General features: G+C 53.9%; 1 protein-coding gene across 2 annotated transcripts in view; it reads right to left on the reverse strand.

Moving 5' to 3' along the window:
• MRC2 (mannose receptor C-type 2) overlaps positions 1–27,887 on the reverse strand; it is a 51,337-nt gene that overhangs the window by 7,148 nt on the left and 16,302 nt on the right. For both annotated transcript variants that reach the window (XM_039859915.1, XM_039859914.1), the window contains exons 2-18: positions 14,040–14,441; positions 13,090–13,263; positions 12,699–12,863; positions 12,384–12,497; positions 11,741–11,884; positions 8,854–9,042; positions 8,538–8,692; positions 7,186–7,293; positions 5,101–5,216; positions 4,497–4,645; positions 3,657–3,874; positions 2,777–2,919; positions 1,528–1,630; positions 1,159–1,297; positions 1,012–1,047; positions 581–741; positions 418–485 (exon numbers count right to left, since the gene is read on the reverse strand). In XM_039859915.1, coding sequence (XP_039715849.1) covers positions 418–485; positions 581–741; positions 1,012–1,047; positions 1,159–1,297; positions 1,528–1,630; positions 2,777–2,919; positions 3,657–3,874; positions 4,497–4,645; positions 5,101–5,216; positions 7,186–7,293; positions 8,538–8,692; positions 8,854–9,042; positions 11,741–11,884; positions 12,384–12,497; positions 12,699–12,863; positions 13,090–13,263; positions 14,040–14,441 — 2,584 coding nt within the window. The remainder of the gene's footprint in view (positions 1–417; positions 486–580; positions 742–1,011; positions 1,048–1,158; positions 1,298–1,527; positions 1,631–2,776; positions 2,920–3,656; positions 3,875–4,496; positions 4,646–5,100; positions 5,217–7,185; positions 7,294–8,537; positions 8,693–8,853; positions 9,043–11,740; positions 11,885–12,383; positions 12,498–12,698; positions 12,864–13,089; positions 13,264–14,039; positions 14,442–27,887) is intronic.

Below are 27,887 nucleotides of genomic sequence, written 5' to 3' on the forward strand. Positions count from 1 at the left end.
TTCCTGATCCTTCCTGCCTCAATGCATGGAAGTGGGCCCCGAATACAAAGAGGCCCCCATGGACGTCAGATGTCCTTGCCCATGTTCCAAGGAAGCCTTATTTACAAGTGAGTGCAGCAAAATATGAGCTGCCATGATTCAGTGCCCAATCACATGCTGGATGCTGTGCTAAAGACTTCACATATCTTATTTTTAAGTCTCACAACAATCCTACCAGGCGGGCCTCATTATTCTCATTTTCAGAAAAGAAAACTGAGGCCCAGAAAGGTTAAGTCACTTGCTCAAAGCTACACAGCCACCAAGGGGTAGAGCTAGATTCAAATCCAGATCCATCTATCTCTGTGTGCTGTGTAGCCTCCATATCTCCAGCCTGGGGTTGCACCCCCTCCCACACCTGCTGCCCCTTCCCCCACTTACCTGAAGCGCCCATCACTCTGTGAAGTGTGCAGACCGATCCACCAGTGCTGCTCCTGGCCTCGGGAGAACTGGGGAAGCCCAGCGAGCAGGTGAAGGTTGGCTCTCTCCTGCTCCTAGCCTGCCCTCCCCAACCCCGCAGCCTCCTGCTCCCTCGTGTGCCCACCTTCTGCAGGTTGTGCCCCAGGAAGTCCAGTTCCGCCTGGCTGTGCACGGAGGCCAGCTCAGCCTGGAACCACATGCAGATGCGCTGTGCCTGTGCCCAGGTGGCGTGGGGCTCAAAGAACTTGTACTCTGAGTCCTGGAAACGCAGCCATTCCCGCCCACCTGCGGAGGCAGTGCGGGGGTGGGAGTGACCGCCAGGCTGCAGCTGCCTGCCCCACCAGGAGAAGGACAAAACGGGTCCAGGGCAGAGCCAGGGCAGGCGAGCCTGCAAATCCACCCATCCCTGGCCGATAGGGCTGCAGGTGCCCCGATCTCCACTTTTTTGGCTCGAATCCCTAACCTTTTTTTTTTTTTGTCCCAGCTAGGCCCTGGCCCGGAGGTGATGCCCCTCTCTGGACTACTATGGGGAGCAGGATGGGCAGGGGGCCTCACCTTGTGGGCTGACGTCAGGCTCCCGCACCGCTGTGCCTACAGGGACAACGTGTAGAGAGTCGCTGCAGGAAAAGGAGACCCTCCCTCGGACCCCCGGCCTGGGCCCTTCACCCCATTCCTAGTCCCCCCGCAGCCACCCCACCCAACCTCGAGGGATCTTGCAGATCCAGTCCAGCTGCGTCTCGCACTGCATGGCCACCCACTGTAGGGAGGCCAGGTCGAGCACAGCACAGCCCCGGATGTCGTCATCATCGTGCCGGCTTCGATCGAAATTGTGGTAAGAGAACTGAAAACGGAGATCAGAGTGGGAAAGGGTCCTGAGGCTCGAGGCGCAGGCTGCCCCCATCCCCAGGAGAGAAGAACAAGAGGCCTTTACAGGCCAGCTCCGCCAGGGGCCCTGTCTATCTGTTAAACCTCAGCCACCTCCAGGTCCTGTCCCACCCCACAAAAAGAACATGCCTACTCGGGCCCCGCCCACCTCCCACAGGCCCCGCCCACCTCCTCCTGCCCCCTCACCCCTAGGCCGTCGCTCCAGCGCCAGCTCTGCCCTCCTGCTGGGTCTCGCCGGTTCAGGCCCATCCAGAACCAGTGCTGCTCATGGAACTCGGGCTCAGATTCACTTCGGCACAACCCAGGGGTTAAGACGAAAGAAACTGGGGTGAGAGGAGCAGTGGCCAAACATGCTCCCTGCCCCCTGTAGCTCTGACCCAGGCAGTCCCCACTGCCTAGAGCTTCCTCATCTGGCTTCAGGCTCCCCAGGGGAGGGAAAGGGGATACAATGTTGGGGGCGCTTACAAGTTCTCTCCCCAGAGAACTGAGAGCTAGCTGGACCAGGCACCCAGCTCGCCTCGCGGGGTGGTGGGTGGCCTGGCTTTCTTCCCTGGCTTCCTTTTGGGTGGGGTTTGCTCTGCCAGCAAGACTCTGGAAGCTTTCACTTTAGAGTTGAGTAAGTCAACAGGCATGGATAGACCTCTGGAATCAGATAAACCTGGATTCCAGGCCTGGTTCGCCCATGGACCGGCTTTGTGACCTTGGGGAAATAACCCAACCCTCTCTCTTTCAGCCCACAGGGTCAATAATAAAATCTACTTCCTAGGGTTGCTGAGAGGATTAAATGAGGATTAAATGTTTAGCACAGTACCTGGTACCTAGTGAGAAGGGATCAATATGAGCTATTACAATTACTACTCAAATAATGTAATCGTGATATTTGCTGGGGGGAGATACCCCCGGAATTAAGATCTCAGGAAGCCTGGATCCATCTGGATTTTTCCCGGTGCTAAGGGATTATAGGTGCTGTGTGTGTCACAAGATGCCCGGAGCCCACAGGACAGATGGGGTCTTGGAGAGACCCCCGTGGGCAAATGCTCACTTTTGTAGCCTTTCTCCTGTCTTTCAGAATAAGCTTTTCATTGAGTAGCGTGGGTTATTATGGGATTGTGTAGGGTGGAGGAAAAACATGCGACTTGGATCAGCTTGTACAAGGTTCTGTAATGGAGGAGGGATGGGGTGGACAGTAAAAGTTTGTGAGTCTGGGGGGATGTTGTTGCTGGCTCTGTCATGCTAGTGGGCAACACAGGATCTCTGATTTCAGAGATCCAGGGCTACTTGAGGGGGACAGGGATGGTCTTGGCACTAGTAGCGGACATGGAGGTCACTCCAAAACCTCGGACAGGCCTCACTGGAGTCGGCTTCACCTTGGCCCCTGCCCAGCAAAACTAAGAACCGCACACATACATACAGGCCACCACCCCAGGCTTAGTACCCGAAGAGCTTGTTGAGCATGTTGGCCACAAAGTGTTCCTCCTCGTAGCTGGCCAGGCTCAGCAGCTGGGCCCCCAACTCCTGGCAGGCCCCCTGGGCCTGGACCCAGCTCTTCTTGTCCTGTAGCCGCTCTGAGCTGAACACCTGCAGGAGCACAGTCCAGCTGTCCGAGCTGTCCCCACTGGCCGCTTATCCAGGGGACATCTGCCCTCCTACGACAGCAGTGGGGAGGAGGAACGGGGTCTCACTGGACAGAGGGTCTAGGCTAGCTAAGACAATCCTGCTCATCAGAGAATGAGCCTGGATGAGAGGAGTAAGCACAGGCAGGTCCTGGAAAAAGCCTCCCGCTCAGTCCCCCTAACCAGCAGGGAGATCTGGGCACTTATCTCGGCAAAGCCACAGTTTGCTGTGGGCAGGTCCCTCCCCCTCCCTGGACTTCAGTTTTTTCATGTAATGAAAGACCCTGGACTACATATACCGGTGGCTCCCAAACCCAGCAGAGTTAAAAAATACAGATTACCAGGCCCCACCCCCACCTGCTGAATCCTTTTCTCCACAGTGGCACCTGAAGATTTTATTTTTATCCAGCGCCCTAGGGGATTCTAAAGTGTAACCAGCCTGGCCCCAACAGGTGGAAACCTCTAAACCAATGATCTGTATGGCTTCTTCAAGTCCTCAAATGTTTATTGAGCACCTACTATGTGCCAGGTCTCAGATTCTGGCAAGAGTTTCACCAGAAATGCTCTCTGTCTGCAGTTCACTGTGGGGAGAAGTGTTTTCTGGGCCACTGTCTGGGACAGCCCCACCCCCACCGCACCCCAAGGTAAGCTGCCTCTTGGCCCTCTTCTCTCTCCCTCCCCCTATGCCAACAGGCTGCGTACCTTGTAGCAGTGCCGGAGTTTGGGGTCTGAGGCCCAGCCGTGGGAACAGGAGCCAGAGAGGCTGGGGGTGGGGTCTGGCCCAGGCAGTTCCGGTGTCACTGGTGTGCCCAGGCTCTGCCGGCAGATATAGCGAGCCCGGAACATGGTACAGTTCTTCACCTCCCACAGCCCCATGGCGCTGCCCGTGGCTAGGGCCACGCAGCCCCCACGGCTGTACCCTGAAGGAGGGAGAAGGGAGACCCCTTATGCTGAGGAGGAGGCATGGCACTCCCTCACATTCCCGTGGAGCACCACCACCGCCCTCGCACTTGGAACCAGCCTGGCCATCTCTGCAAGGACATGCTCTGGGGGCCTGGGGCCCAGGTGGGAAGAAGGGAACAGAGGCGGAGCCCTAGCTCTGTGTTTATTCATGTGAGAGCTTAGGCAAGTTGCTTAACCTCTCCGAGCCTGTTTCATCAACCTCATCAGGTTATTGAAAGGGTTAAAAAAGATAATGAGTGTGAACTGGTGGTAATAATAGCAATCACTTATATCGTGCTCGCTATCCTAAGAGCTTTAGATATGTTCGCCCATTTAAGCCTACATCGACCCTATAAGGAAAGTACCATTATCCCCACTTGACAGATGGGAAAACTGAGACTCAAAGATACACAGCTGGTAAACAGCAGAGTCAGGATCTGAGCAGGGGCTGTGGCTCCAGAGCCTGTGCTCCAAATGGCTTCACCACCTTGCACGAACGCTCACTTCACTGGGAAGCCCTGGGACTCGGTCCTGGCAGGGCAGGTGCAGAGAGGAAGTCAGAGAAGGGGGCTGGCCGAGGGCCGTGGAGGAGGGGCTCACCGGGCTGGTCCCGGTTCCAGTGAGTGTACATGACCTCGTCCCCGCTGAGCCAGCGGAAGGAGCCGGTGCTGTTGAGGTCCTGCAGGGCGGTCCAGAAGTACTCGCCGTCCCAACTGTAGATGAGGCTGCTGACGAAGGCCTGCTCGAACCTACGGGGAAGAGGCCGGTCAAGGCAGGAAGCCCGCTACTCCCTGGGCCTCAGGCCAGGTGCTGCAGTCGACCAGTAACCTGCTCAGGGAAGTGGGGGCCCCTGGGGACCCTGTGACTGACACACAGCAACCCAGCACCCCCTCTGCGGTCTACACTTCCATGCTCTGCTGAGAATAAAGTGGATTAAAATCAGACACAGCCAAGTCCTCTCTTGGGCATCCAGCCCACACCTCTACTTGTACATGCCCCTGCCCAGGCCGCCCCACCCCGGGGTCATTTAATAATCGGAAGACATTCTTGTGACAATATTAGAAAAAGCCCTGGATCTAGTTGAGGCTCAAAGGACTCGGGTCCCTCTGTGCTTGATGACAGGATACTACCCAGTTTGGTAGAGGGGCCACATTAGGCCAGGACAGGGGTGAAGGCTGGCCTGGGCATCCACCCCATCCCGTACCTGTTGGTGATGGTGACCAGCTGAGAGCCGTGGTCGGTGCACAGGCGCCGGGCGTCACTGTAGGTCACCTGGTCCTCTCCCAGCCAGTAGCAGGATGGGCTGTGCCACTTCCAACCCTGGCTCGAGAGAGTGGACAAAAGAGGGGTGTCCGTGGGGAGGATACTCCTCTCTCACCCATAAATTCTGGGGCAGGAGGATGCCATCAGCGGTATCGTGGCCTGAGCTGCAGGCTTGGGGACAGGACGGCGGGGACTTGTTTGACACCAGAGACAGCTCTTTCTGTGCTGTGTTCTGTACTTGTCACTTCACACTGCCCCTCCCACCATTACCCACAACTGCCAGACCTGGGGTGGAAGCACGGCCCAAGGATGGCTGATCAGGGGCAGCCAGTGATCTGGCCCATGGCCTGGTACAGAAAGATGAGTGGCCCATCAGACTCCTCTTGAACATTTAAACTAAGAGAAGCAATGGGAAAACTGCCAGCTGGCTGGGAAACCACGCCAAAAGGCTGGGCGAGCTGCCAGGGTGTGAAGGGGGCTGGGCAGTCCTCGGGGGCCTGGAAAAGCTGGAGCGCGTGGAGGATGCGCCTGGCTGGGGGTCTGGGAGAGGAGACAGGCCTTCCGCAAGGCGCGGCAAAGCTGTGGAAGGGAGACACTGAGCAGCTAGCTCCCGTACCCCACACACCCCTCTCCCCTCGGGCCACTTTAAGGGGCTCTCTGCTCCTGCCTTTCAGATGAAGAACTGAGGCTCAGAGAAATTACGTGACTTGATTTTGTACACAGACAGTACAAGGTGGAGCCCAGACTTGAAACCACACCACAAAGGCTGTGCCTGTCCTCACCACAGCCCTGCCCTTCCTAAGATGACACCAATGCCTGCCAGGGCCTCTAGCAGGCCTTGAAGTGGGAAGCCTTGGGGTGGGCTTGAGGTGGGGAGAGAGAGATGTAGCTCCTTGGGCAGGAGCCAGGACAGAGGAGAAGCTTGTGTGTGTGCATGCGCACGCACGGGAGTGTATGGGTGGGGGTCCCCATATGCTCAGCAGGGCTGTGCTAAGACCCCTGGCTCTCCCAGAGTGTTAACTATGGCTGCTCAACACCGCCCCGCTCCACGTTCCAGACCAGCCTTGGTGCCAGGGCTGTTAATTCCTCCTCACCCCCACCCCCACCTCACCCAAGCCAGGACAGAGCCCCGGAGCCAGTCACTGACGATGCTGGCCCCCCAGACTCTTCAGCTAGGCCTCTGTCTGCTCTATCCCTCTTCCGCACTGGGGGTCACACCTGCTGGTGTTTCCTGCTCCTCCCCTGGGGGAGAGTTTGGGGCGTAGGTGGGGAGGGGTGTGGTAAGGGGGCTTAATCCAAAGGAAAACAGAGTGAGGATCCAGACTGGCAGCGAGGAGCTGGCGGAAGGACCATGGCCTAGAAGATGGAGCTGTCAGGGATCAAAATACCACAAAGTGTCCCCTATACATCCACACCACTCACACCCCTGCTCAGTGGGGGTCGCGGGGGCCTGGGGGGCCTGGAGGAGGGAGATGGGGTGATCATCTACTCTCGCCCTCTTTTGTAGCCTCACTCCCCCACTCCCTTATTCCCCCATCTGGTCCTAATCCCCTCCCTCCCTGAGGGAGCCCCAGGGGTGAGGAGCACAAGGAGGGACACACCAGATGGTTTCACTCCTCCGGAGACAGATAAGCACCCACTACATCACAAAGACAGAGTTGGGAAAGCAGGACTTGGGGTGCAAAGGACATGGCTGGCGCCAGCAGCCTCCACTAGGATGAAGACTAGCCAGACTTGGGGGCCACCTACCGTCACCTCCTGTTCTCTGCTGCCTCTGGGACGTGGCTTCCCCATGGAGAGCCCACTCAGGGATAGGGTAAGGAACTCTGTTTCCTCCCCAAAACCCCCACCCCACCCCACCACACCCTACATCACTCCATTTAGGAAGGAGCAGTTTGGAAAGTAGAAGTAGGGTGTGCCAAGGAAGAGAGGGTGCAGTGAGAGATTGCAGGATTTGCATCCTCCCCTGCCCTGGGAGCCCCTCTGGCCGGCCCCACCCAGCACCCAGCTCCAGAAGCACCCTCACCTTCCGGCAGCCATGGTCCTCCTCGGTGGCCCCTTGGCTCAGCTGGCCTGCCTTCTTGCAGATGGATGGCAAGGACTGGTTACAGGGACTGTCATTCCAGCGACCTTCCTGGGAATACAGAGTGAGAGGGAGTCTCAGCCCTGTTCCCCTACATCTCCCAAACCTGGTTTCCAGACCCAACCCTGCCTCTGCCTGCTGTGTGATTCTGAGCAAGAGGCTTGATCTCTCTATGTTCCAGTCTATAAAATGCGGAGAGCAAGGTTAGCTCTACAAGCCTCACGGGGCTGACGACAGCACACACAGTTGATGTGCAAATGCCTTAAAATGTCGACAAGCACTGTCTGCACAGGAAGAGGCACTCTTTTAGATAATTTATACCTCATTTCATAATTTTCAAGGACACACTGGCTGAGAATGTTCATGTAACCTATGGCAGGACAGACAGATGAGATTCTGCAAGGTGTCCAGCCAGTACCTGCAGATCCAGCCTGAGCAGAAGCTCTGGGCCCGGACCCAAATCGCAGCTGATGGGACTGAAGAGGAATCTAGTCCCCAGCCTCTCCTAAGGCTGCAGCTCTCCTCTGTCCTCAGCCTCCCAGCCAGCAGTTTGTCTGCCTTTAGCTCCATCCACAGGGCAGAGGTGTCTGTGCATCCCAGTCCCCAGGACAATGCCTGACACGTAGCAGACACTCAACAGATAATTGTTTATACCTTTCCAAACAGCATCCTTATGCTAGATGGCTGTCTCTACAGTCCCTGGCACCGTTTGCAGTGTCTCACGGGGGAGTGCCCTATCTGTCCCTGGAGTGGATAGTCCATCTCTACGGCTTTGACCCTTTTCAAAGGGTCTCTTTTCTCTGCTTGAAGCGTGGCATCAATTCCTCCGTCTACCCACACAGCATCTGAACCAAAGCCACGGCAAAGAGTCATCACCCCCTAATTTCCTGATACAGAGACAGAGCAGCTGGGCCTGTGAAGCATGTCCACATAACCTGGATTCTGATGCCACCTGCTGGCAGAGAAGAGCAGCTGGCAGGAGACCAAGATGGCTCCAGGCAATGCCCTAAGGTTTCATGAGAATTAACTCTTTGAATCCTCCCAGTGACCCACTGACAGACAAGGAAACCGAGGCACAGAGAGGTTAAGTAACTTGCTCAAGGTGACCCGGCTAGTTGCGGGAGGAGATGGGAGTCAAACTCTGGCAATCTCTCCAGGCGGAAAGGAAGGGGTTGGCGGGGAAGATGGGGCTACTGAGAGGCCGTGGGGTGGGGTTACAGGCAGGCGCCAAGGGTAGGGCTGGGGTAGCGCCAGGAGGCTGGGGCCCCGTGACATTAGGGAGGGGGAGTTCTCACCGGCCCCCAGATGGTGACACAGTCCTCTAGGCTGTCGCGGAAGTTGTTGGGCTCAAAGGGGTGCCAATGGGTGAAGCTCACGAGGCTCCCGTCAGACCACTCAAAATTCATCTGCAGTTTCAAATCGTTGAGGCCAATCCACAGCTCCTCCACCTCTGGGGTGCAGAAGAAGAGGGGAGAGAAGACATGGAGAGGTCAGCCTCAGCCACCAGCAGCGGAAGAAGGGACAGTCCCTGAGCCTCCTGGGCAGGACGGGATGGGCATCGGGAGGCCCTGTCCTCCATCCCAGACCGGCCATAGATGAGCAGCCTCTCACCTTGCTTGATCTGCTTGGTGATGAACTCCAGCTCGGCCATGCTGTGGATGCTGAGCAGGTCGCCCCCGCCCCGCAGACACGCCTTCTTGGACTCTTGCCAGCTGCGCTTCTCGGCTTGCAAGCGGTAGCAGTGGCCCTGGAAGGGCTGCCAGCTGGGCTCGCACTCCACCTTCACATTGGCCCACACGTCTGCAGAGACCCACGAGGCCACTGCTCAGGACCCGAGCTGCCTGGGCACTGACCCACTGGGCATTAACACAGGCAGGGCCCCAAAGTCACCTCCTCCCCAAACCTGTCCCACATCAGCCCTTCTTGCCAAGAATGATGCTGAAAAGACAAAACCCCCAGGGCTGCTGGAGGCCCAGAGGCAGAGCCCCAGGAGGTCATGGCAGATTCCACCCCAGACGGGGCAGCCCCTCCAGCTGGGGCTCTCAGAAAGACACAGTCGGGGATTCAAAACAGACCAGCCATGGGAGGCCACTTTCCTCTTCTACGAACGGGGTTTTCTGCTCTACGACTCAAACTTATTTCACGTCCACCTTGCTTCATAAATTAAATCATTGTCATCGTCTCAAATAACATCCACTGAGTGTAGACTCTGCTGCTGGTCCAGGTGGTCCAGGATGAAGGGAGTAAGGAAATAGGGCTCCACCAGGGCAGCTGCACTGGAGTCCCTGCTGGCTGGCGGGCACCCCCTGGCTAGGATTTCTCTTCCTGCTACTTTCCGCTCCCCAGCTCCTCTCCCTGCACCCCAGGGCTCAGGAACCGACTGGTCTCAGGCATTTCCTTGCCCTCACTTCCGTGCATTTCAGGTTCACCCTTTGGGGATAGGGGTCTAAGGGCAGCTGAGACAAACAAGCCCTTACTTGGGCCTTGGCAAGAGTAAATAAGAGTTTACCAAACCTCCCACAATGTCAGACTTGGGCAGGATTCTGCCTGGCTGGGCGGGGAAGCATGTGCCCACTCGAAGCATCGCCCTGGACTGGGATTCTGAGAGCCACTCTATTCTGGGAACCTCTCCAAGGTCTAGCCATCCCGTTTCCTGGTGATCCAGCAAAGTGGGCAGGGATGAGAGCCAGAGCAGACTCGCTCCTGGCTCCAGACCTGTCAATCATCTCTGTTGGCTGCTGAGCTAAGACTTGAGGCTGCCGCCCTGGACAGAATCCGAGTCTAGTGGGTGTTCAGACCCCAGGGGCCTGCTTTGGGCTGCGGGAGTCAGGGAGCTCAGGAAATGTGGATGCTTTGGTGGCACGACAGTGGCTGCCTACAAAATGACATGCTTTTGAGTGATGAGACCTGAAAGGCCAAAGAAGCTGCCTAGAAAAATGCCTCGTACAGAGACATGTGGGCTGGTCATGCATAGGAAGTCCCAGGCTATAGACATATCTCCAAGTCAGTGCGAGGACTCGCCACAGGGCCCACACCGGGGAAACACAGGGGAAACCCAGGGGACAGAGAACTTGGCGAGAGGCTAGGCCTGAGGGGGACCACAGGGAGGCTAGGTCTGCCCACACTAGGCCCTTCTTCCTTCAGAAAGCAGCTTCTGGGAAGACCTGGAATTGTGCCTGCCCCAGGCTGCCTCCAGCTAGAGGCCGAGGTGCCTCGGGTGTGGGGCGCCAAGGTTTTAAGCCTTTGCTCCTGAACCCCTAGGAGGGAGGGAGAAAGACAGAAGCTGACGACCTGAGTCCGTCTCTGGAAACACTGTAATGGTCAGAAGTGGAAGTTTCGCTCTGTAAGCTCTTTACTTTCTGCTGGTTTGTGGATTTGTTTCTGCATTTTATTTGTAAAAATCCCCTCTTCATCATTCCCAGGGCTACTGGATCCCTGCAGGAGGCCCTCCAACCACACAGACAGACACCATCCTCCACCTATGGGGGTGGCCAGGTCTCCAGCCTCATAACAACCCCACAAGGGGTGAGTTTATTCTCCATTTGAATCTCAGAGACAGCTGCTTGCCTATAGCCACATACCAGTAAGGGGCAGAGTCCCCAAAGCAGTGCCCTGCCCATTGCCCTACCCCACAATTCCTCCACGAGGCCCCTAGAGCTATCTCTAAGAATCACAAACGTCAGCAAGACGCTCCCTGGCTTAAAAACTTGCTAAGGCTCCCCGCAGCCTACCTGGCCCCACCCAACTCCGACCTAGCGGCCAAGACCCTTCAGGGACTGGCTGCAGCCTGCCCTCTTGCCCCGTTCCCTCAGCCAGTGCTCCGCAAACTGTGCCTGCTCATGAACCGCAGGTACAGAATCCTGTGCAATGCAGGTCCTGATTTCATGCATCTAGGGTAGGGCCTGAGAGTCTGCATGGATAACGAGCTCCCAGGTGACGCTGTGCCGCTGGCCTGGGGACCCCACTGGAAGTAGTTAAGAGTCTATCCTCCAGCCTAAAGTGCTGTGTTCTCCCACGGCTCCACACCTTTGCACGTGCAGTTCTCTCTGTCAGGAATGTCCTTACCTCACATCTCTTGATGCCTTTTTAAACTTACGCTCAACTTGAAAGGCCCAAATCCAATGTCGCTGCCGTGAAACCCTCCTCAACTCTCAGAAGCTTAATCAATTCCTTCTCTAACATTACACATTTTTACAAGAGTACACAACTCAGGATATTCCGATTGCGTGTTGAGAGGTCTGTCACCTCCAGCAGACTGGGACCTCCACAAGGACAAGGTGAGTAATGCCAGCATTTAACACAGTTCTCAACGAATCCCCCCAAGAACGAACTAACAGCACATTCCAATTTGTTCAGACTCTAGCTGGGCCGTTAAATAACTGGGAGGATCGGAAGATCAGAGTCACCTTGTGCTGCTGGGCTGGGCCGGCTGTGGCTGTGACCCGGTGACCCGGATGAGACCCGCCCCGCCCCGCCCTGCCGCCCTCACCCCGCTCACCAGGCGGCGGGCGCTCCGCGGTGGCGTTGGGCTTCTTCTTGCAGACATAGGGCAGCGCGATGCTGCAGTCGCGGTTCTGCCAGCCGCCGGAGGACTCGGTGCGGATCACTCCGCAGTTCTCCTCACTCGGGTTGTCCGGCTGATCTGTGGGGAGGGAGGGGCGCCAGCACCCCAGGAGAGAGACTCACACCCCGGCCCCTGGAGCGCTCCTCCAAACCGCCTGCTCCCTCAGAAGCCCGAACCAGATCGAGATGCCCAGCGCTCGGCTCAGCCCTCCCTCACTGGGCACCGCAGGGCCCACACGTCCTGGGCCTTCTACTCAGCAACCAGTGGCGGCCGCACCCCACCCGCCTGGCCAGGCTGCTGGTGCGCTGGGTGCAATGGGTGCACTGGGTGCACTGGGCGCACCGGGCTGAAGGGGCACGAGGGGGGCTGAAACCCAGTCCACTCCCCGGGCCCTGCACCCTGAGCATTAGTTGTGATTCACAGGAAGGCACCGCATGGGCTAGTGAGGCCAGTCCAGGAGGTGGAGGGAGTCTGCCCCCCACCCTAGCTCGCCTGGAGTAGGATAGGAGGAATAAATAGGAGGCTGAGTGCCTGTGGAGTCCCCAGGCCACCCTGCACCCCAAATCCCACGCCTCACCACTCTCCCAGTTGAGGTACTTGAGGGGCGAGTTGTCGGACCACTGCCAGCCTCCACTGGTGTCCAGGTCGTTAAGGCCAATCCACAGCGTGGAGCTGTAGCCAGTGAGGAGCCCTGACAGCGAGAGGTGACAGTGAGAAGCCGGTCGCTCATCCTCAGCCCTCCCACTCTTTGCCCCCAAGGCCAGCCTTACCCCCAACAAGCAGATAAGGCTCAGGGTCCTCCAAAGGTGGGAGCACATCTCAGGCTCCTGGCACCTGCCCTGTCCCCAGGTGGGCCAGACCCCGGCCCCCCAGGAACCGCCCGCCATCTCACCATTGATGTAGGTCTGCTCATGGATCTCAGTGATGCTCAGCAAGTCGGCCCCCTGCTGCTCACAGCTGGCCCAGGCCTCCCTCCACGACAGCGTGGACTGGAAGTTAAACTGGTAGCAGCTGTCGGTCAGCTGGTCCTTGTCCCAGAAGGTTTCACAGTCGTTACCTGTCACCATGACAGTCCGACATGGGTCCTTCCCCAGTCCTCTCCTTCAGAGCCCACACGGGAGGCGTCGGGGCGGGGGGGGAGGTCCCTCATGGAGTGCAGCGACCCCACACAGGCTGTTCCATGCTGCAAGGAACAGCCGCTTCTCGCCCCAGTCCCCAAAGTTATGCTGCCCACCTCCCCGCCCCCATGGCCAGCCTCCCGCCGGGAGCCGCCCTGCTCTCACTCTTGATGGGGCAGAAGCCCCAGCGCTCGTCCTTGCCGTAGTCCTGGGTGGTGGCGCACCACAGGTGTCCATCTTCGCGGCCCGTGCTCGTGCAGCCGTGAAACCACTGGTTATCGTACTTGAAGGGGATGGTGCATGGTTTCCCGTGGGAGTTCCCCTGGATGGTGTAGACCTCTGCAAGGAGGGGAGCCTGGCTTTGGCGTCTGGACCCCAGAAGCTGCCCGCACCCTATAACCCAGGGAGCCGGGGGTGGGTAGGGGTCAGCAGAGGGCGGGGGGAGGAGGCAGTAGCCCCGGACAGGGGCCTAAAGGCGCGCCCTCTGCCAGCAGATCAGCCCAGGAGCCTGGGAAAGGCCCTGCTGCTCATCTCATATTGGGCAGGGGACCTCCGAAGCCCGTAACGTCTGTCCAAAATCGAGCTGGGTGAGGGGGCCTCCACGTCCCCCACAGAGGTCTGAGCATAAAGGAATACCTGCAGCTTCCCAGCCTGGAGGCCCCATGCCTCCTGCTGTGCATCCCTCCTCCCCAGATTCCATCTTGGAACCCAGGGTGGCTTCCAGGGAAAGAACCCCCAGGATGGAGCTGCAAACCGGGAAAGGCCCTTGGGCCCCATTTACCCCTGCAAAACGGGGATCGAGACACCTCTAGGGGTTACCCTGGGGTCTCCCTGGACACTGGGCCGGGGGAAGGGAATTTTCATTTAATCTTACATTATACACTTCTGTATTTTTTGAGGTCTTTACAATTGTGCATTCATTTTATTATTTTCAAGTAAATTAAATGCTTCGAAGTTAATTTTCTTATTCAAAAATACTTCCCGTTACAATTAAAGATGTGACTGCCAAAGGTCTGGGGAGGCCAAAGGCCTCGCCACCCTGGAGTCTGTCCCTCTGTGGCCGCCATCCCCCCGGTTCGAGGGGCCCCATCCCTCCCCTGCAAGAGGCCTCTCACCATAGTAGGGCCGAGCACACAGATCCTCGTCAGTGCCATAGATGTGCCACTGGCCACTGCGGGTCTGGTCGCCACGCTCGGGGGTGCCAGCCTTGGATGTGTTGCCAGCACGGCCCCCCAGGAGCAGGGACAGCTGGTCACCCAGTGTGCGACAGTGCCAGCGGAGATTCAGTGCCTCCCGGTCACATTCGTACATGCCCAGGGAGGCTGTGGTGTTGGTGCCTGGCCAGCCTGTGCCCAGGCACTGCATGGTGCCCAGGTTGAAGAGCCGGTTTCGAGAAACCCACTTCCAGCGCTGGTCAGGAAGACTGACGTTGCAGCCTGGGGAGACTCTGACTTGCCCACCCTGGGCCTCCAGGCAGCCCTGCAGTCCATGGCTGAAGATGAGGAAGACGTTGGGCTCTAGAAGGGAAGGCAAGACATGAACTCATCACGGGGGCTCTCCTGGCTGGCCCTTGATGGCCAGTGCCACCTACAGACAGTGACCGTGAATCTGGTGCTGGGCTGTGAACCTTCTCTCATATGTTAAATCACTCAGTCCTCACTACTGACCCCCTGAGGTGGGGGTGCGAGGCACTGCTGTCCCCGGGTCCAGCGGAGGCAAAGCCTGCATGCCGGCCCTGTTCTAACCCCAGGCTCACCTGGCGGCAGGACTCAGCCCTCTGTCCCACTCCCAAAAGCAAACCCAGCTTCACAGGCACCTTAACTACTGTACACTCTGAAGATCTTATGGGAGCCGTGGAAACATTTACATCACACACTACATTGCAGCCTTTATCCCATTCTGTTCCATAGCGTGGTTTTCCGCCCGAGTCCTTCCCTGACCTGGAGTCATTTTGTCTTGTTCTTCCCCCTCGCCCCTCAGCTTCACTGGCTCTATCCTTTCCTCCCATCTAAAATCTTCCCGAACCACTCCCCACAGCCCATACCTAACCATTCATGCCCTCCATAACCACTTCACTCCTATTTTTAAGGCAGCATTTAGCTCTCTGGTTTCCCTAAGCCTATATCGATCACCTCACTCTGCAGACACTCTGTGGAAGACAGTGAAATCCAACCTACCCCCAGCACACCCACTTTCCAGATTAAGAAATCAAGACTTAAATTTATATAAAGCAGATTCGTGGTTGCCTGGGGCTGGGCTGAGGTGCTGGGGATGAGGAGTGACTGCTAAAAGGTACAGGTTTTCTTTTGGGGTGATGAAAATGTTCTCAAATTAGACTGTGTGATAGTTTCACCACTCTGTGAATATACTAAAAACCCAATTAACTGCACGTTTTAAATGGGTGAGTTTTACAGTGGGTTATCTCAAAGCTGTTATACCTTAAAGTTATTTTATATATATATATATATATATATATATATATATATATATATATATATATATATATATATTTTAATGGGGGGAGACAGCGGGAGTGAGGGAGAAACGTGAGTTCAGAGACGTGAAGTGACCAACTCATGGTCACACAGCCAGTAAGCGACTCCCTGACGTGCACGTTTCAACACCTTCTTCTCGTCCCTTGACTTAGTCCCTTGACTCAACACACACATACAGCACATCCCAGTCTCCAAAGAATTTTTACATCCATTTAGGTACCAGCTCCCCAGGACAATTTTCATGCCTCGAAAGCACAAATCTAACCGCTAGGGTTCAAATCCCAGCGCTGCCACTTAATGTGTCACTTGGGCAAGCCGCTTAACCTCTCTCTGACTCGGTTTCCTCGTCATAAGACTACTGTAAAGGTTAAATGAGATAATACGTGTAAAGTGTTTGACACAGTGTCTGGCACATGGTAACAGTGCCATTTATATTTTTTATTATTATTACTATTGTTATTGCCATTATTATTCTACGTTATAGGTAAAGAAATTGGCTGAGAGTGGAGGAAATAACTGACCAGAGTCACAGGCTGGTCAGAGATGGAGCCTAAATTTGGTCCCAGTCTTCTGAGTCCAAATGCCAAGCTCTTCCTGTTCTGCCCTGCTGGCCCTATCGTCCCCTCTGTTGGCTATTCTCTATGACCAGCAAGAATGAGCTTTTAAACATGTAAATGTTTTAAAATTATTTTACAAATAATACTGGAGTGTCTCGAAGGTTCATAAAGAAACCAGTGATGGATTCTAAATCTAACAGAAAGTGACCTCACAAGGTGATCTGATCATAAATTCCCAACTGGGCAGGTCACGGTGGCTAGCACCACCTCAGGTCTGCAACTTTGATGAAAAAGGTTTATCCTTGCGATGAGCAAGCCTTGTTCCTTATTTCTGTGTGCCTTGGTTGACCACCTCTGAAATGCCTCTTTCTCTTTCAGAGCCCGCCGCCACCCTGAAGAGAGCAAAATTCTGTTAGCGATCCTGTAATCCAATCCCCGCCTTGCTTTCTTCCAGCCTCCTAGAATCTTCCTTGTGTCCCCTCCTTAATTCCAAATGTGTTAAAGAAACTGCAAAACTGTCATTCTCCAGGCCATTCGAGATCGTGCTTCCTGGCATCGTCCTCAGCCTGGCTCAAACGAATTCTAATAAAAATTCTCTACAGGTGTAGACGTTCTTACGTCGACAATTCCACAACATAAGTTTTTTTCATAGCAAGGAAAATGCCATAAATAAAGTCAAAATTCAAATGACAAAAACATATGTAACTTGTTAAAGGCAAAGAGTTAAGTCCCTAACATAAAGAAAGCTTCTACCAAAAAATATATATATGAGAATAGCAACAGTACAGCATAAAATAAATAAAACATGTATACACAGCTAAAAAAAATGCAATTGGCTTTTAAATATTTGAAATGAAAGCCTCACTCACAATAAAAGAAAAAAACAACCTAAGTTGGATAAGTCCCGCTCCTGCTTAAAGTCCTTCAAGAGCAATTCAGCATCTTCAAATAAAATTCAAACTCTTTACTATGAGCCACAAGATCCTACGGCCTGGTCCTGCCTACCACTCTGACATCAGATCATATGACTCCCCTTTGCTCAAGTCACTGACCTTCCCCTTCCCTCGAACACGCCGCCTGACCCTTTCCTGCCTCAGGGCCTTTGCACTGTTTCCTCTGCTTGGCAAGTCACATCGTCATCAGAGAAGCCCACATGTCCTCCGAGCCTAAAGCAGCCATATGGTTATATCTCAAGTATTATCACTTGATTGTAATTCTCTTCACAGCATTATTATCTGATATTTTGTTCAACATCTGGATTATCTGCATCTAGTAATTTTTCTCTTGATTATGGGTCACTTTTGCCTGCTGCCTGAATGTCTAGTAATTTTTATTACATACTAGACATTGTAGATAATGTTATAAGATAGTGGTCCCCAACCTTTCTGGCACCAGGGACAGGTGCTCCTATGAGAATCTAATGATGTGAGGTGGAGCCGAGGCAGTGAAGCTAGTGCTGGGGAGCGGCTGCAAATACAGGTGAAGCTTCCCTCCCTAGCCAGCCACTTACCTCCTGCTGTGTGGCCCAGGAGATTGGGGACCCGTTATAAGGAGTCTGAATTTTTTATTGTATACTTGGTATACGGGATGTTGTGGATGACGTGTTATAGGGAGTCTGGATTTATCTTTCTTAAAAAGAATGTTGAGTTTTGCTCTGGCAGGCAGTTAAATCACCAGTGGATCTCCTCGATCCTGTAGAGACTTGGTTTTAGGATTTGCTGGGGTGGGGCTGTTTTGGTTTCGCCCTTAGTCTTAGGGTGTGGCCCTCAGCCTTCGGTTTAATCATAAGGTGAGGCCTTTCTGGAGTTTCAAAGGAAAACCTTAGGCAATTACCAAGCCCCTCTAACTTGGTGGAACTTGAATTCTAAACTGTTTCCTCAACACTGGGCAGTAACTGAGGAACCTCTGCCTCCCCTCCCAGCTGCAGTTTCTTCCTGGATCCCTTAAAGACTTACAGTTTGAACTGCCTGTGCACAGTTTAGCAGTCGCCAAGGAACTGAAGAGAATTTGTACAGGATATCTCTATGACTCCTTTCTTTCCAGAATTTTCCCTCTTGATTTTTAGCTTTTCTGGTAACCCCAAACTCTGACCAGTAAAACTGCCACTTTCCGTTTGAGCTCCTGTGTGGATGAAAAAAGGCTTCTACAGAAAGGTAACCTCACAGGGGGATCGGATCAATAAATTCTGACTAGCCAGGTCGTGGTGGGGAGTCACACCCCAGGCAGATGACTTTAATAAAAGGTTTATCTTTGCCTTAAGCCGGCCCAGTCCACTGTTTCTGTGAATCTAGGTTAACACCTTTGAGATGCCTCTTTTCTGACCGCCTTCGAAAGAGCACACAATCTTGTTAACTACCCTGCAGTCCAATCCCAACCTAGCTTTCTCCCACCTTCAGGTAACCTTCCTGACAGTCCCTCCTTAATTCCAAACGCGTAAAAGCAGCCGCCAACTGTCATTTCTTGCAATGCGATCTGGCTTCCGGGTGTATCCTCTGTGAGGCTCCAATAAATTTTTATAAAAATCCTCTACAGGTTTCTATGTCCTGAACAGTGACACCTCAAACAGCTCTTCAGGGGGAAAAGCTGTTTAAATGAGCCACTCACCACTGTATTTATACATCAAAATCAAAGGAGGAGACGTAAGGAGGGTTCCACGAAATCCGCTGCTGGTGGACTAAGGGGTGGGAGAAAGCAAAGGGCGGGGAGAACCTCTGGGATGAGATGAAAAGTAAAACAGAGGGACACGTACTCCATTTACATTGGTGGGTACAGGATAGTTAACAGTTAACGTTTACAGCACAGATGCTGTGGAGGGAACAAGAGAACAATGAGGGGTTCCGTGGTCTCCTGCGCTGGTGCAGGGGTTGTGCCTTGAAGGGTCTGGAAAAGATTACTCTGCCGTGTCTAAGGCATCTTAGATGCACAAAGACAAGAGACAGGCTCCCTTAAGGCAAAGACTGACCTTTGCCAAGGACGCTACAGACCTGGGATGTGACTACCACTATGACCCACTTTTAATTAGGGATTTTTATGTTTAGACCATCCTATGTGGTTACTTTTGGTCTCTGAGTTTGTAGGGCCTGCCGTGCTGGTCTCTTCTGGGTTTGTCAGGTTTAGTATGTGGCCTCTTTTTGGTCCGCAACCAGTACAGGCTATCCTGCCGTTTCCAGAACCAGAACTCACTATCCGACATGTTTTCGTTTTCTGTCTCCCCTCTGGTTCATAAACTCCCGAGGACTTTCTGTCTTCACCACTGTCTCCCCAGTACCCATAACCCTGCCTGACACGGTAGTGCTTAAAAAATATTAAACACTACTTACTGAGAGAATGGATGAATCTCATGCCTAGATAACACAACCAAGCAGTCTCTCTTTGTCCCAGCCACCAGATTAATTTTCCTAAAACAGTGTCCACAGCTCCTGTCACTGAGGGCTCAAGACACTCAGGTGGGAAGGCTGGTGGGGCAGAGACACTGATTATTCTTGATCTGGAGGCATCTTAATCCCTTCATCAGCACCAGGATGGGCATCCTCTCTGGGCAAGAGGCAGGTGACTTTCTGAAGGACCTCAAGGGTGACTGCCACAGCTAATCGTCCCCCCTCTGGGCCCCCTCCCCTCAGCCTGCTCCTTCCCTTCCAGCCACCCTCCAAGAACCATAAACTGGCCCAGGACTTGATCCAGGAAGGCCCCGTCCGAGCCTCCTCTAAGGGCTGGGGATTTGATCCTCAGAAACTCCGAAGTGGAGCGAGGACAGTCAGGAGTGACAGAAAGTGGCCCTTGGCAGGGGGTAGAGAAAGGGCCTGGGACCGGAAAAGGGAGATGCTTCTCAGACGGGACTGGACAGTGCAGCCCAAAATGTCTCAAGAGCCCACAGCGGCCAGGGGGACAGTATCTTCCCTTTCTCCTCGACCAGAAAACCCACACTCGGGCTAGAGCAATTCCAGCCAGGCTGTTTAGTCGTGACAAATGACAAATAAATGGTCTGAAAAAGATCCGTGTCAGTCAGGAGAGGCAATCCCAGAATCAGGCCACCTTCCCCTCGCTCGACAGATGAGGAAACTGAGGCCCAGCGAGGGAAAGGGATTAAGATGCCCAACTGCAGTACCTCAGTTTCCTCCTCTGTCACATGAATCTTGGCTTCAAGTCCCCTCTTTCCTCTCATGTCCTGAGTTCAAGGTCACATGCCTTCCCGGAGTGCCTGCTATGTGCGCGGCACGTCCCAGGCAACGCTGGGGCCACGAGGAAACACACGGCGCTGTCTCAGTTAGAGAACAGTGGATTTGGGCACAGCAGGACACGAGGGCGAACAAACCCTTTAAAACCCAGGTGTCCAGGGTCGTAGGGGACTGTGCCTTCGCAGGGCAGGGAGGCTCCCTGAAGACACTGAGGATCCAGAGGAGGCAGAAGGTGAAGAATGCAGGTCATGAAACTGTCTTGGCAGCAAAATGAGAAAAGAATGAGGAATTTGAGGGCAGAGGGAAGGCCTGCAGGAGAGGGACAATGCAAAGGGGAGGCTGGGGGGTATTCTCGGAGGGGGGTCCTGGGGACTCTGCCAAGCCGGGGGCGGGGGCGGTTAGGAAGCGCTTGGAGGAGCATGTTCTACCCAAAGTCAAGGGGTGGACCTGGGCCCTAAGGATGGAGGCTGCTTTCTCCAGGGAGGAAGTGAACAAACCCAGCCTTGGCTGAGCTGGATCCGCTAAGGGGAGAAGGAAGAAAAAAGGCGTTTCGAAAACTGACTCTGTGTTCTTTGCATCCACGCTCTCAGCAAGCACACAGGGAGTAGAAGAGGGAGCTCGAAGTAGGGAGGCCTGATGCCTCCATCCTGAAGGCACCCTCCAGCCTTACCTACTCCCCTAGCTTCACTCCACACACCTGGGGAGCATCAGGTATTATCAGTATAGGGAGTGAAAATGCCTCTCGCTAGGATCTTGGTATGGTCCTCAGCAAAGACAAAGACGACCTCTTGTATTTTTTTGGCAACCACATCACGCTCAGCACAGTGCTATGCACTACATTGTGGCTCCTTACGTACTTGTTCAGTGACTGAATAAATATATGAAGCCAAGCAGAGAACTGTGCATTGAGCACTTACTGGATGTCATCCATCCATCCATCCATCCATCCATCCATTCATTCATTCATTCATTCATTCATTCAACAGATCTTTCTGGAGAATTTCATGGGTAACAGGCACAGTGCCAGATGCTGAGGGTACAGAGGTGAACAGTATAGACAGAATCCATCCTCTATCACCCCAGAGTCTGGTAGGCACTGGGCTCTGCATGGCAGATATGGAGATGATGGAATCCTTGACCTCACTGGCTGCCTAGTCTCTGGCTTTTGTTTTGTCTGCCCAGCAAACTTCCCACCCACTTCTTATTATTTATAAAGACTTTTCCTGCTCCTCTGGCGACGTGAGTGGGCACCAGGCTCACTCGAGCCCAGTAAGAGTCCCCATCCCCCTGGCCACAGTGATTGGGCACTAAACTCAAACAGGCAAGAATGGGGATAATATAGAAAGAGATGCATTCTTCTGGCTCTTCCTCCATTCTGTGAATCACTCAGGATCATTTGCAGCCACATTCCCTGTTTTTTTTTTTCTTTCTTTCTTTTTCTTTTCTTTTTTTTTTCTGAGCTTGTTTGCATTGGGTTTCTGTCCTTGTAACCAAAAAAATTCCCAATAAACACACAACCCTGTGTCTTGGAGCCAGAGCCTTTCTCCCATTCTGGAACACTGGCCCGTTCTCTTTACTCCCCCCAGGTGCTAGCGCTCCAGGATCGCCCATCAGACCAGTAATGAGTTTCTTGGGCCTGCTGCCGCCTCTGGGCTGTGTCGAGGAGGTGGTTGGAGGCTGGACTCCACCCCATCTTTCCAATCACCCTGCTAGCTGCTCCCCAGAGGTTTTCTCACTTGTACGAATGACACACATTTATGAAGCACAGTACTAGGTACGACAGGGAAATCAGGCAACGTGGCCTCTGTCCCTGTGACGTTTTCAATGACGCTGGAGTGGCAGAACTCGCAAAGCCATCCATGAAAAAGTTAAAAGCAACACATCAACAAATATCCAAAACGGTCAGGTCTAATTTACATTGCATGTTCAGAGGTGAAGGTGTTGGATAGAAATGAATTGTCCAGATAACTGAAGGAATCTTTCTGATGTGTCGTCTACGATTCCTTGCTTTTCAGATATACAGTTCATCATCCTGGAAATTTATTCCTGTGCTCAGAAGCAACTTGGTTTTAAAGCTGTTTACCTTGAGTAACCTGTCTCCTCCCTGCCTACTGACGGTCACTGTGGCCTCCTTTCATGCCTGCTGTAAGGGACACATGATGCTTTGGTGGAGCCCTGAGGCTGAATGCAGAGGCCCAAGGCTGGCTGTCTCTCAAGAGCAAAGCTCTCAGCTGTCCCTGCAGCTTCCCCGGACTCAGCCCAGCAGTGGAGGCAGCCAGAGGTCTGACCACGGATAAGACGGCTGCTCTCCATTACAAGTTGAAGACATCATGCTGAAGGCAGCACAGAGGAAGCTAATTCTAGCACAGTGCCTGGCACGCAGCAGACTCTCAACAAGTATCTGCTGAATGAGAGGCATGTCAAACAAAACCCTGAAAGGCGTGAGCAGAGACAAGGACAAGATGGGTGTTCCAAGTTGGGGGAATGGCAGGAGCAAAGGCCGGGGACCCAGCAGCCAGCCTGGCTCAGCTCCTAGGGAGCTGGGGACCAGCGTCCAGCTGCGGGTTGACTAGATTTGGTCCTGGGGGTATGGTAGAATGGCCTCCGGCCTCTGAGCCTCTCTGCAGTAGGCCCCCGTCCCCAGGCCACGCAGAGGCAAGGGGTCATCTCAGGGAGAGTCAGGGGCCGCCCACAAGGCCGCCAGCCAAGAGGAACAGCTGTTTTCAATGAGCAGCTTGGCCCCGAGGCCAGGCCTGGAAATGTCCCTGAGTCAGCAGAAGCTGCTAGCCCCGCCCTGCTGAGGGGCCAACCTTGGGGACCCAGCACCCCACCCTGCACCACCTCTGCTAGAGGCTGTGTCATTGTCTACGAATGCACACTGGACCTGGATGGGGAGACAGGCATGCCTTCCATCAGGGCAGGGGAGTCACGTGACATTGAGGCCGGATACCCTGTCCAACTGTGCAATATTCCCACCAGAATCCTGGGCGATTGTGGGCTTCCCTCTACCCCCACCCTCCAGGCCTTTCACACTCTCATCCTCACTCCCTAACAGCCCCTCCATTCCAGCCAGGACAAACTGCTAGCCCTCCAATGCTTAAAGTGCCTGTGACTAAACTGAACACACAAGGCCCCATCCAGGGCTGCTGTCTGTCCCATGCATGTGTGTATGTAGTGTCTGTCTCTCCCCGCTCCAGTCGCGGCGAGCTTCCCTTATTATTCATTTCTAGAGATGCTCTTCTCCCTGCTCAAAACGTTTGTTTCGCCAATGTGATATCCATGCGGTGCAGGCTGAGGGCGCTGGCCCCCGGGGCTCTCCGGAACATAAATCCTCACCCGTCCTGGCCTTCTCTTGGTGATTTGTGGTGTCTGATCTCATCCCCTGCTGACTTTTATCTTCTCAGATTAAAACATCACAATCTTTTCGGCCTGTCCTCTCCCAGGACCCATCTTGCAAGATGAAGGCGGGAAGCCGCCGAGCGGCGACAGAACGGATCTCAGCCTCAAACGCCTGGCGGGACCTGGTACTGTCCGCTGCCGTGCAGTCCCCGGTCCTTGCCCCAAGTCTGTTCCTCCCCCGAGGATCGCGGCCCGCCCCCAGGACGTAAGGGGCTGAGACCCACCGTCCTCGAAGCTCCGGGTCTCCGCGGCAGCTGCGCCGTTCTGCGCAGTGCACCCCCTGCTCGGCTAGGCGCCCCTGCCCCGCAGCGCGCCCCCGCCTCGGCCGCGCGCCCGCCGGGCAAAATGTGCCGCCCATCGCCCGCGGCGCGCCCTCCGTCCACCGCGCCTCCCCCCGGGGCAGCCCCACCTCGCCCGTGCGCTGTCCCTCCGCGACGGGCCGCACCCCCATTCCCCGCACCCAGGCCCCGCCGAGCCCCGGGGCGTTTCAGCGCGGAGCCTCCCCAGCCCCGCTCTGCAAACGCCGGGTCTGCGCGGTCCCCGGCGCCGTCTGCTCGCCCGCAGCCAAAACAAACAGCCCGAAGCCACTTCCTCCCCCGGGGGGCAACTTTCGCGGCGAGGGCCGACTCCGGTCACGGCAGGAAGTGGCTTTCTGAGCCAGCGCAACCCAACCTCCCTGACCGGGCCGCGAAGGGCAGGTCTCAGGAATCCGGACGGGGGCTGCGCCGGCCTCTGCAGTGGCCACTGGCGGGGAGCGCGCCTGGGTGGGGGCCTGTCCACGCCCGGGCGCAGAAATCACCTGCAGCTGGCAGTGACCGCATCACCCACAATGAGGCCCACCTACTCCTCAAAGCAGGCCCCGAAGGCCCGCCGAGCCACACTTGTTTTATGTATCTGTGGGGAGTCGGGAGCAGATTATTCCATAAAATCACTGACAGGAGAGCCCTCTGGGGTCCCAGCCTCAGTACTAGGTTAGCTGGTCCATGCTCGGTTGGTTGAGGATGAACAAATGAATGAATGAGGGAATTTATTAGAGACACCCAAGCAAATTTAGACAGACCGATTACTTTTTAAATTTAGTTTTGACAAAAGTGGCTGCAGAGGTGCGTGCGGGTGGTTCGGGGTGTAACCTAAAGCTGAAATATTAGAAGCCCCCCGCCCCCGCTGCCAGAATCAACTGAAATAAAGAATCTCTTTTAGGCCTTTCTGTATTTTCTGATTTTCCATAGTGAAATAATATATTTTAAAATATGTCCATTCACACACACACACAAAGAAATGTGTAGAGAATTATACTGAAATGGAATGATTTGTGAGAAATTGAGGTTAAAAATATAAACATTCGATTCACAAGAAACATTTTACCAACCATTTCTCGGTAAGTCTTTCAGAGAACACACACACAAATGGCAGGGCTCCTCAACTCCCTGCACAGAAGGGCCTCAGTGGCCAAGCACCGCTCCAGGGCCTGGGGCTCTGTCCTCGCTATGCCTGGGCGTTTGCTGGCATAGTCTGGACTCAAGGTATATGTCTGTTAAATGACAGAATGAATATGAACTGAGGGATCTTAGAGTTCATCGTGTCAATCCTTTGTACCGTGAAAACTGCAACATGGAAAAGTTAAGTGACTTGTCCAAGAGGATGCAAACAATTGGAACCGTCATCCTGAACAGCAGAATACCAGTATTTGCTTATATAAATTGACCGTATAATTTATTGTCTCACACTGAGAATTAAAAAGGGAGTTAGTGATAACCACACCACTAGGAGCTTGAACCAGGACGGTTCCAGGCAAACTATGGTCACCCTGAACTTACAGAGACACAAATAATGACACAGGTTAATGTTTACCACGCCCTTGCTAGGTACCAGGCATGGGTTCCAAGTCTTTCTCCTCAATTCTCTTGTTAAATCCTCACGGTGGACCTTACAGTAGGTAAAATTCCTATCTCCATTTGGCAGATGAGGAGACTGAAATATTAAATAACTGGGAGAGTACGCATCTTGATAACACAGTTAATAAGGGACAGAGCTCGGATGGGAGGCCAGCAAGCCTGGTTCCAGAGCTGGGTACCAAACAACTGTTTCACGTACTTTAACCTGATAACCCATAGACAAGTTGCATTTGGCCTTCACTGTGTGTGAAAGAAAAGTGAGCCAACATCTAAAACTGTAGAGATTCTACATAAAAATCTGGATTTCCAGCTTCTCTTAGAAATAGTGAGGGGGAGGGGGGGTGCCGACAACGCTGAGCCAGTGTGCCTGCAGGGAGCCAGTCTGGTGCCCCACCTGGGAGGGGGCCTATCAGCTTGCCACAGTCCCCACCTATCCCTTCTGCACCCCACACCCCAACACTGAGGTGGAACGAGAGTGGTCATATGTTATCACGCTTGCAAATTGTAGAAAGCAGAGTAGAAAAACATTCTTCAGTATTCTGGTCTCTATCAAGAAGGACCAGAGGGCCGTGCCTATTTGAAAACTGAAAAAAAAGGGGGGGGGGTAGTTCTTCTAAATTAGGTTCCACTGCCCCACAACCACAATGTCCCTGTGGCACGCTGCATTCCTTTCACGAGATGTGTCTGAAACACAGCAAAATATGATTCTGAGGACGCGTGACATGGCCCAGAACTAGTGCTTGTTCTGTTCACTGGCAACTCCCTGAGCTTCTGACGTGGCGACATTCAAGGATTCTAAGTTAAATAAGCTTAAAATCTTTTTTGCTTAGGAACCCTTAGGATCTCCCTAAAACTGTATGCCAAAGATTAAACACCTGCCGACTTCTGCAAAGGCAGGCTAATGGGACCTTACCCACTTCCTCCCGCAGCACGGGGTGGAGGGTTAGGAGGGTCACTCTGGAATTTGGACCCACCCAGGTTCAAATCCCTTCTTGGGCCCTGGGCTGACTGCCTCACTTCTGCAAGCTTCACTTTGGGAGGGCACTAATAAGACCCGTCTCACGGATTTCTGGAGGATGAAGCGAGAAAACGCATGAGGATGCTCTCTAGCTGGTAAGCATTCGAAGTGGAAAGCCATTATCGGTTTTTGATATTTAGACACGAGCCTCTGTCCTGACCTCAGGAATCTGTTTGTTTCACAGCAGAGAGCCTGGGAACCAGACTTAGCGGACACTGCAATCTGGACAAGAGGAAACAAAATATAGCCAAGGACTCAAGTGTGTAAGCTGCTCTTCAGAAGAATTAAAAGAAAAAATAAATCCATGGTCCAGATGCAGAGTCCTCCCCGCATCCCCAGGGGTGCCTGGCCTCTAGCAACCATGATTTCTTTCTGGCCTCTGAACTTTTGGGGCCCACCTCAGGTGTGTCTGGAAAGGAGATGCAAGAAGAGGCGACGGACAGTGTGTCAGGAACAAGTCGGGCCATTTGTGGGAGGTCAGGGCAGCCTGGGGTGTGCTGTTCTCCCCACCACATTCTGGTTCTGCAGAAATAAACTCCAAGGGCAGTCACAAGGGGAAAATGAGGTCACAAAATACACAGCTGGAAGGAAGAGTGTGAACGGAGGTGGGGTAGCACCTGTGCCACTTGGCATGGCCGATGCTGGGACAAGAGGAGGAGACAGAGCTGCGCAGGAGCCTGGCTGGGAGGAGGCAGCCGCGAGGCAGTGGGGCCCCAAAAATGGAAGGGAAAAAAGGGGTGAGCAGTACAGGCTGAGAATTGAGATCTCGTCTGCGAATTCAGGTTCTGAGTCTGTCGTTATGTCCAGATGACCTTAGGAGACTCTATTTTCTTACCTAGAAACTGAATTATAAAATACCCTCTCTGCCTCTTCGCAGGCTCTTGGGGAGACTGACAGGGAGAGAGCTACAGGAATATTGACAGGATCCTCTGAGGGTCTTTGTCCCCATTAAATAGTTCCTTGAGAGCAGCAGCTGTGTCTCATCCACTCCTCTCCCCAGATCAGAGCACGCAACAGGTGCTCAGTACATGCGTGTTCAACTGAGCTGGACCGGGGAAGATGGAAAGGCAAGCTGCCCTGTGTCCTAAGGGAAGGGTTTAACATCTTCTAAATTATACCCTCCTTTAAAAACAGATCTATGTATGGACAATGAATAGAAGGGACTAAGGGAAACATGGAATTATTTCTTGTGCCAGGAGGTTGGGATTATGTGTAACTTTCTATTATATTATTATAATGTTTCTAGAGTAAATAAGACTGAGGGACGGGAGACACAGGGGGCCTTTGAAGCAACAAAATCTCTCTGCATTTCCCACAGGAAGCCGACTCAGGCCTCAGTGTTCGTTCATCCGTTCATTCGTTGAGTTTAACTTGCTTTGCCCCTGACAGCCACAAAGGGTCAAACACAACACCTCACTACCATC

The sequence above is a fragment of the Pteropus medius genome, unplaced genomic scaffold (genome assembly GCF_902729225.1).
Source record: "Pteropus medius unplaced genomic scaffold, Ma_sr-lr_union100, whole genome shotgun sequence".
NCBI classification, from domain to species: Eukaryota; Metazoa; Chordata; class Mammalia; order Chiroptera; family Pteropodidae; genus Pteropus; species Pteropus medius.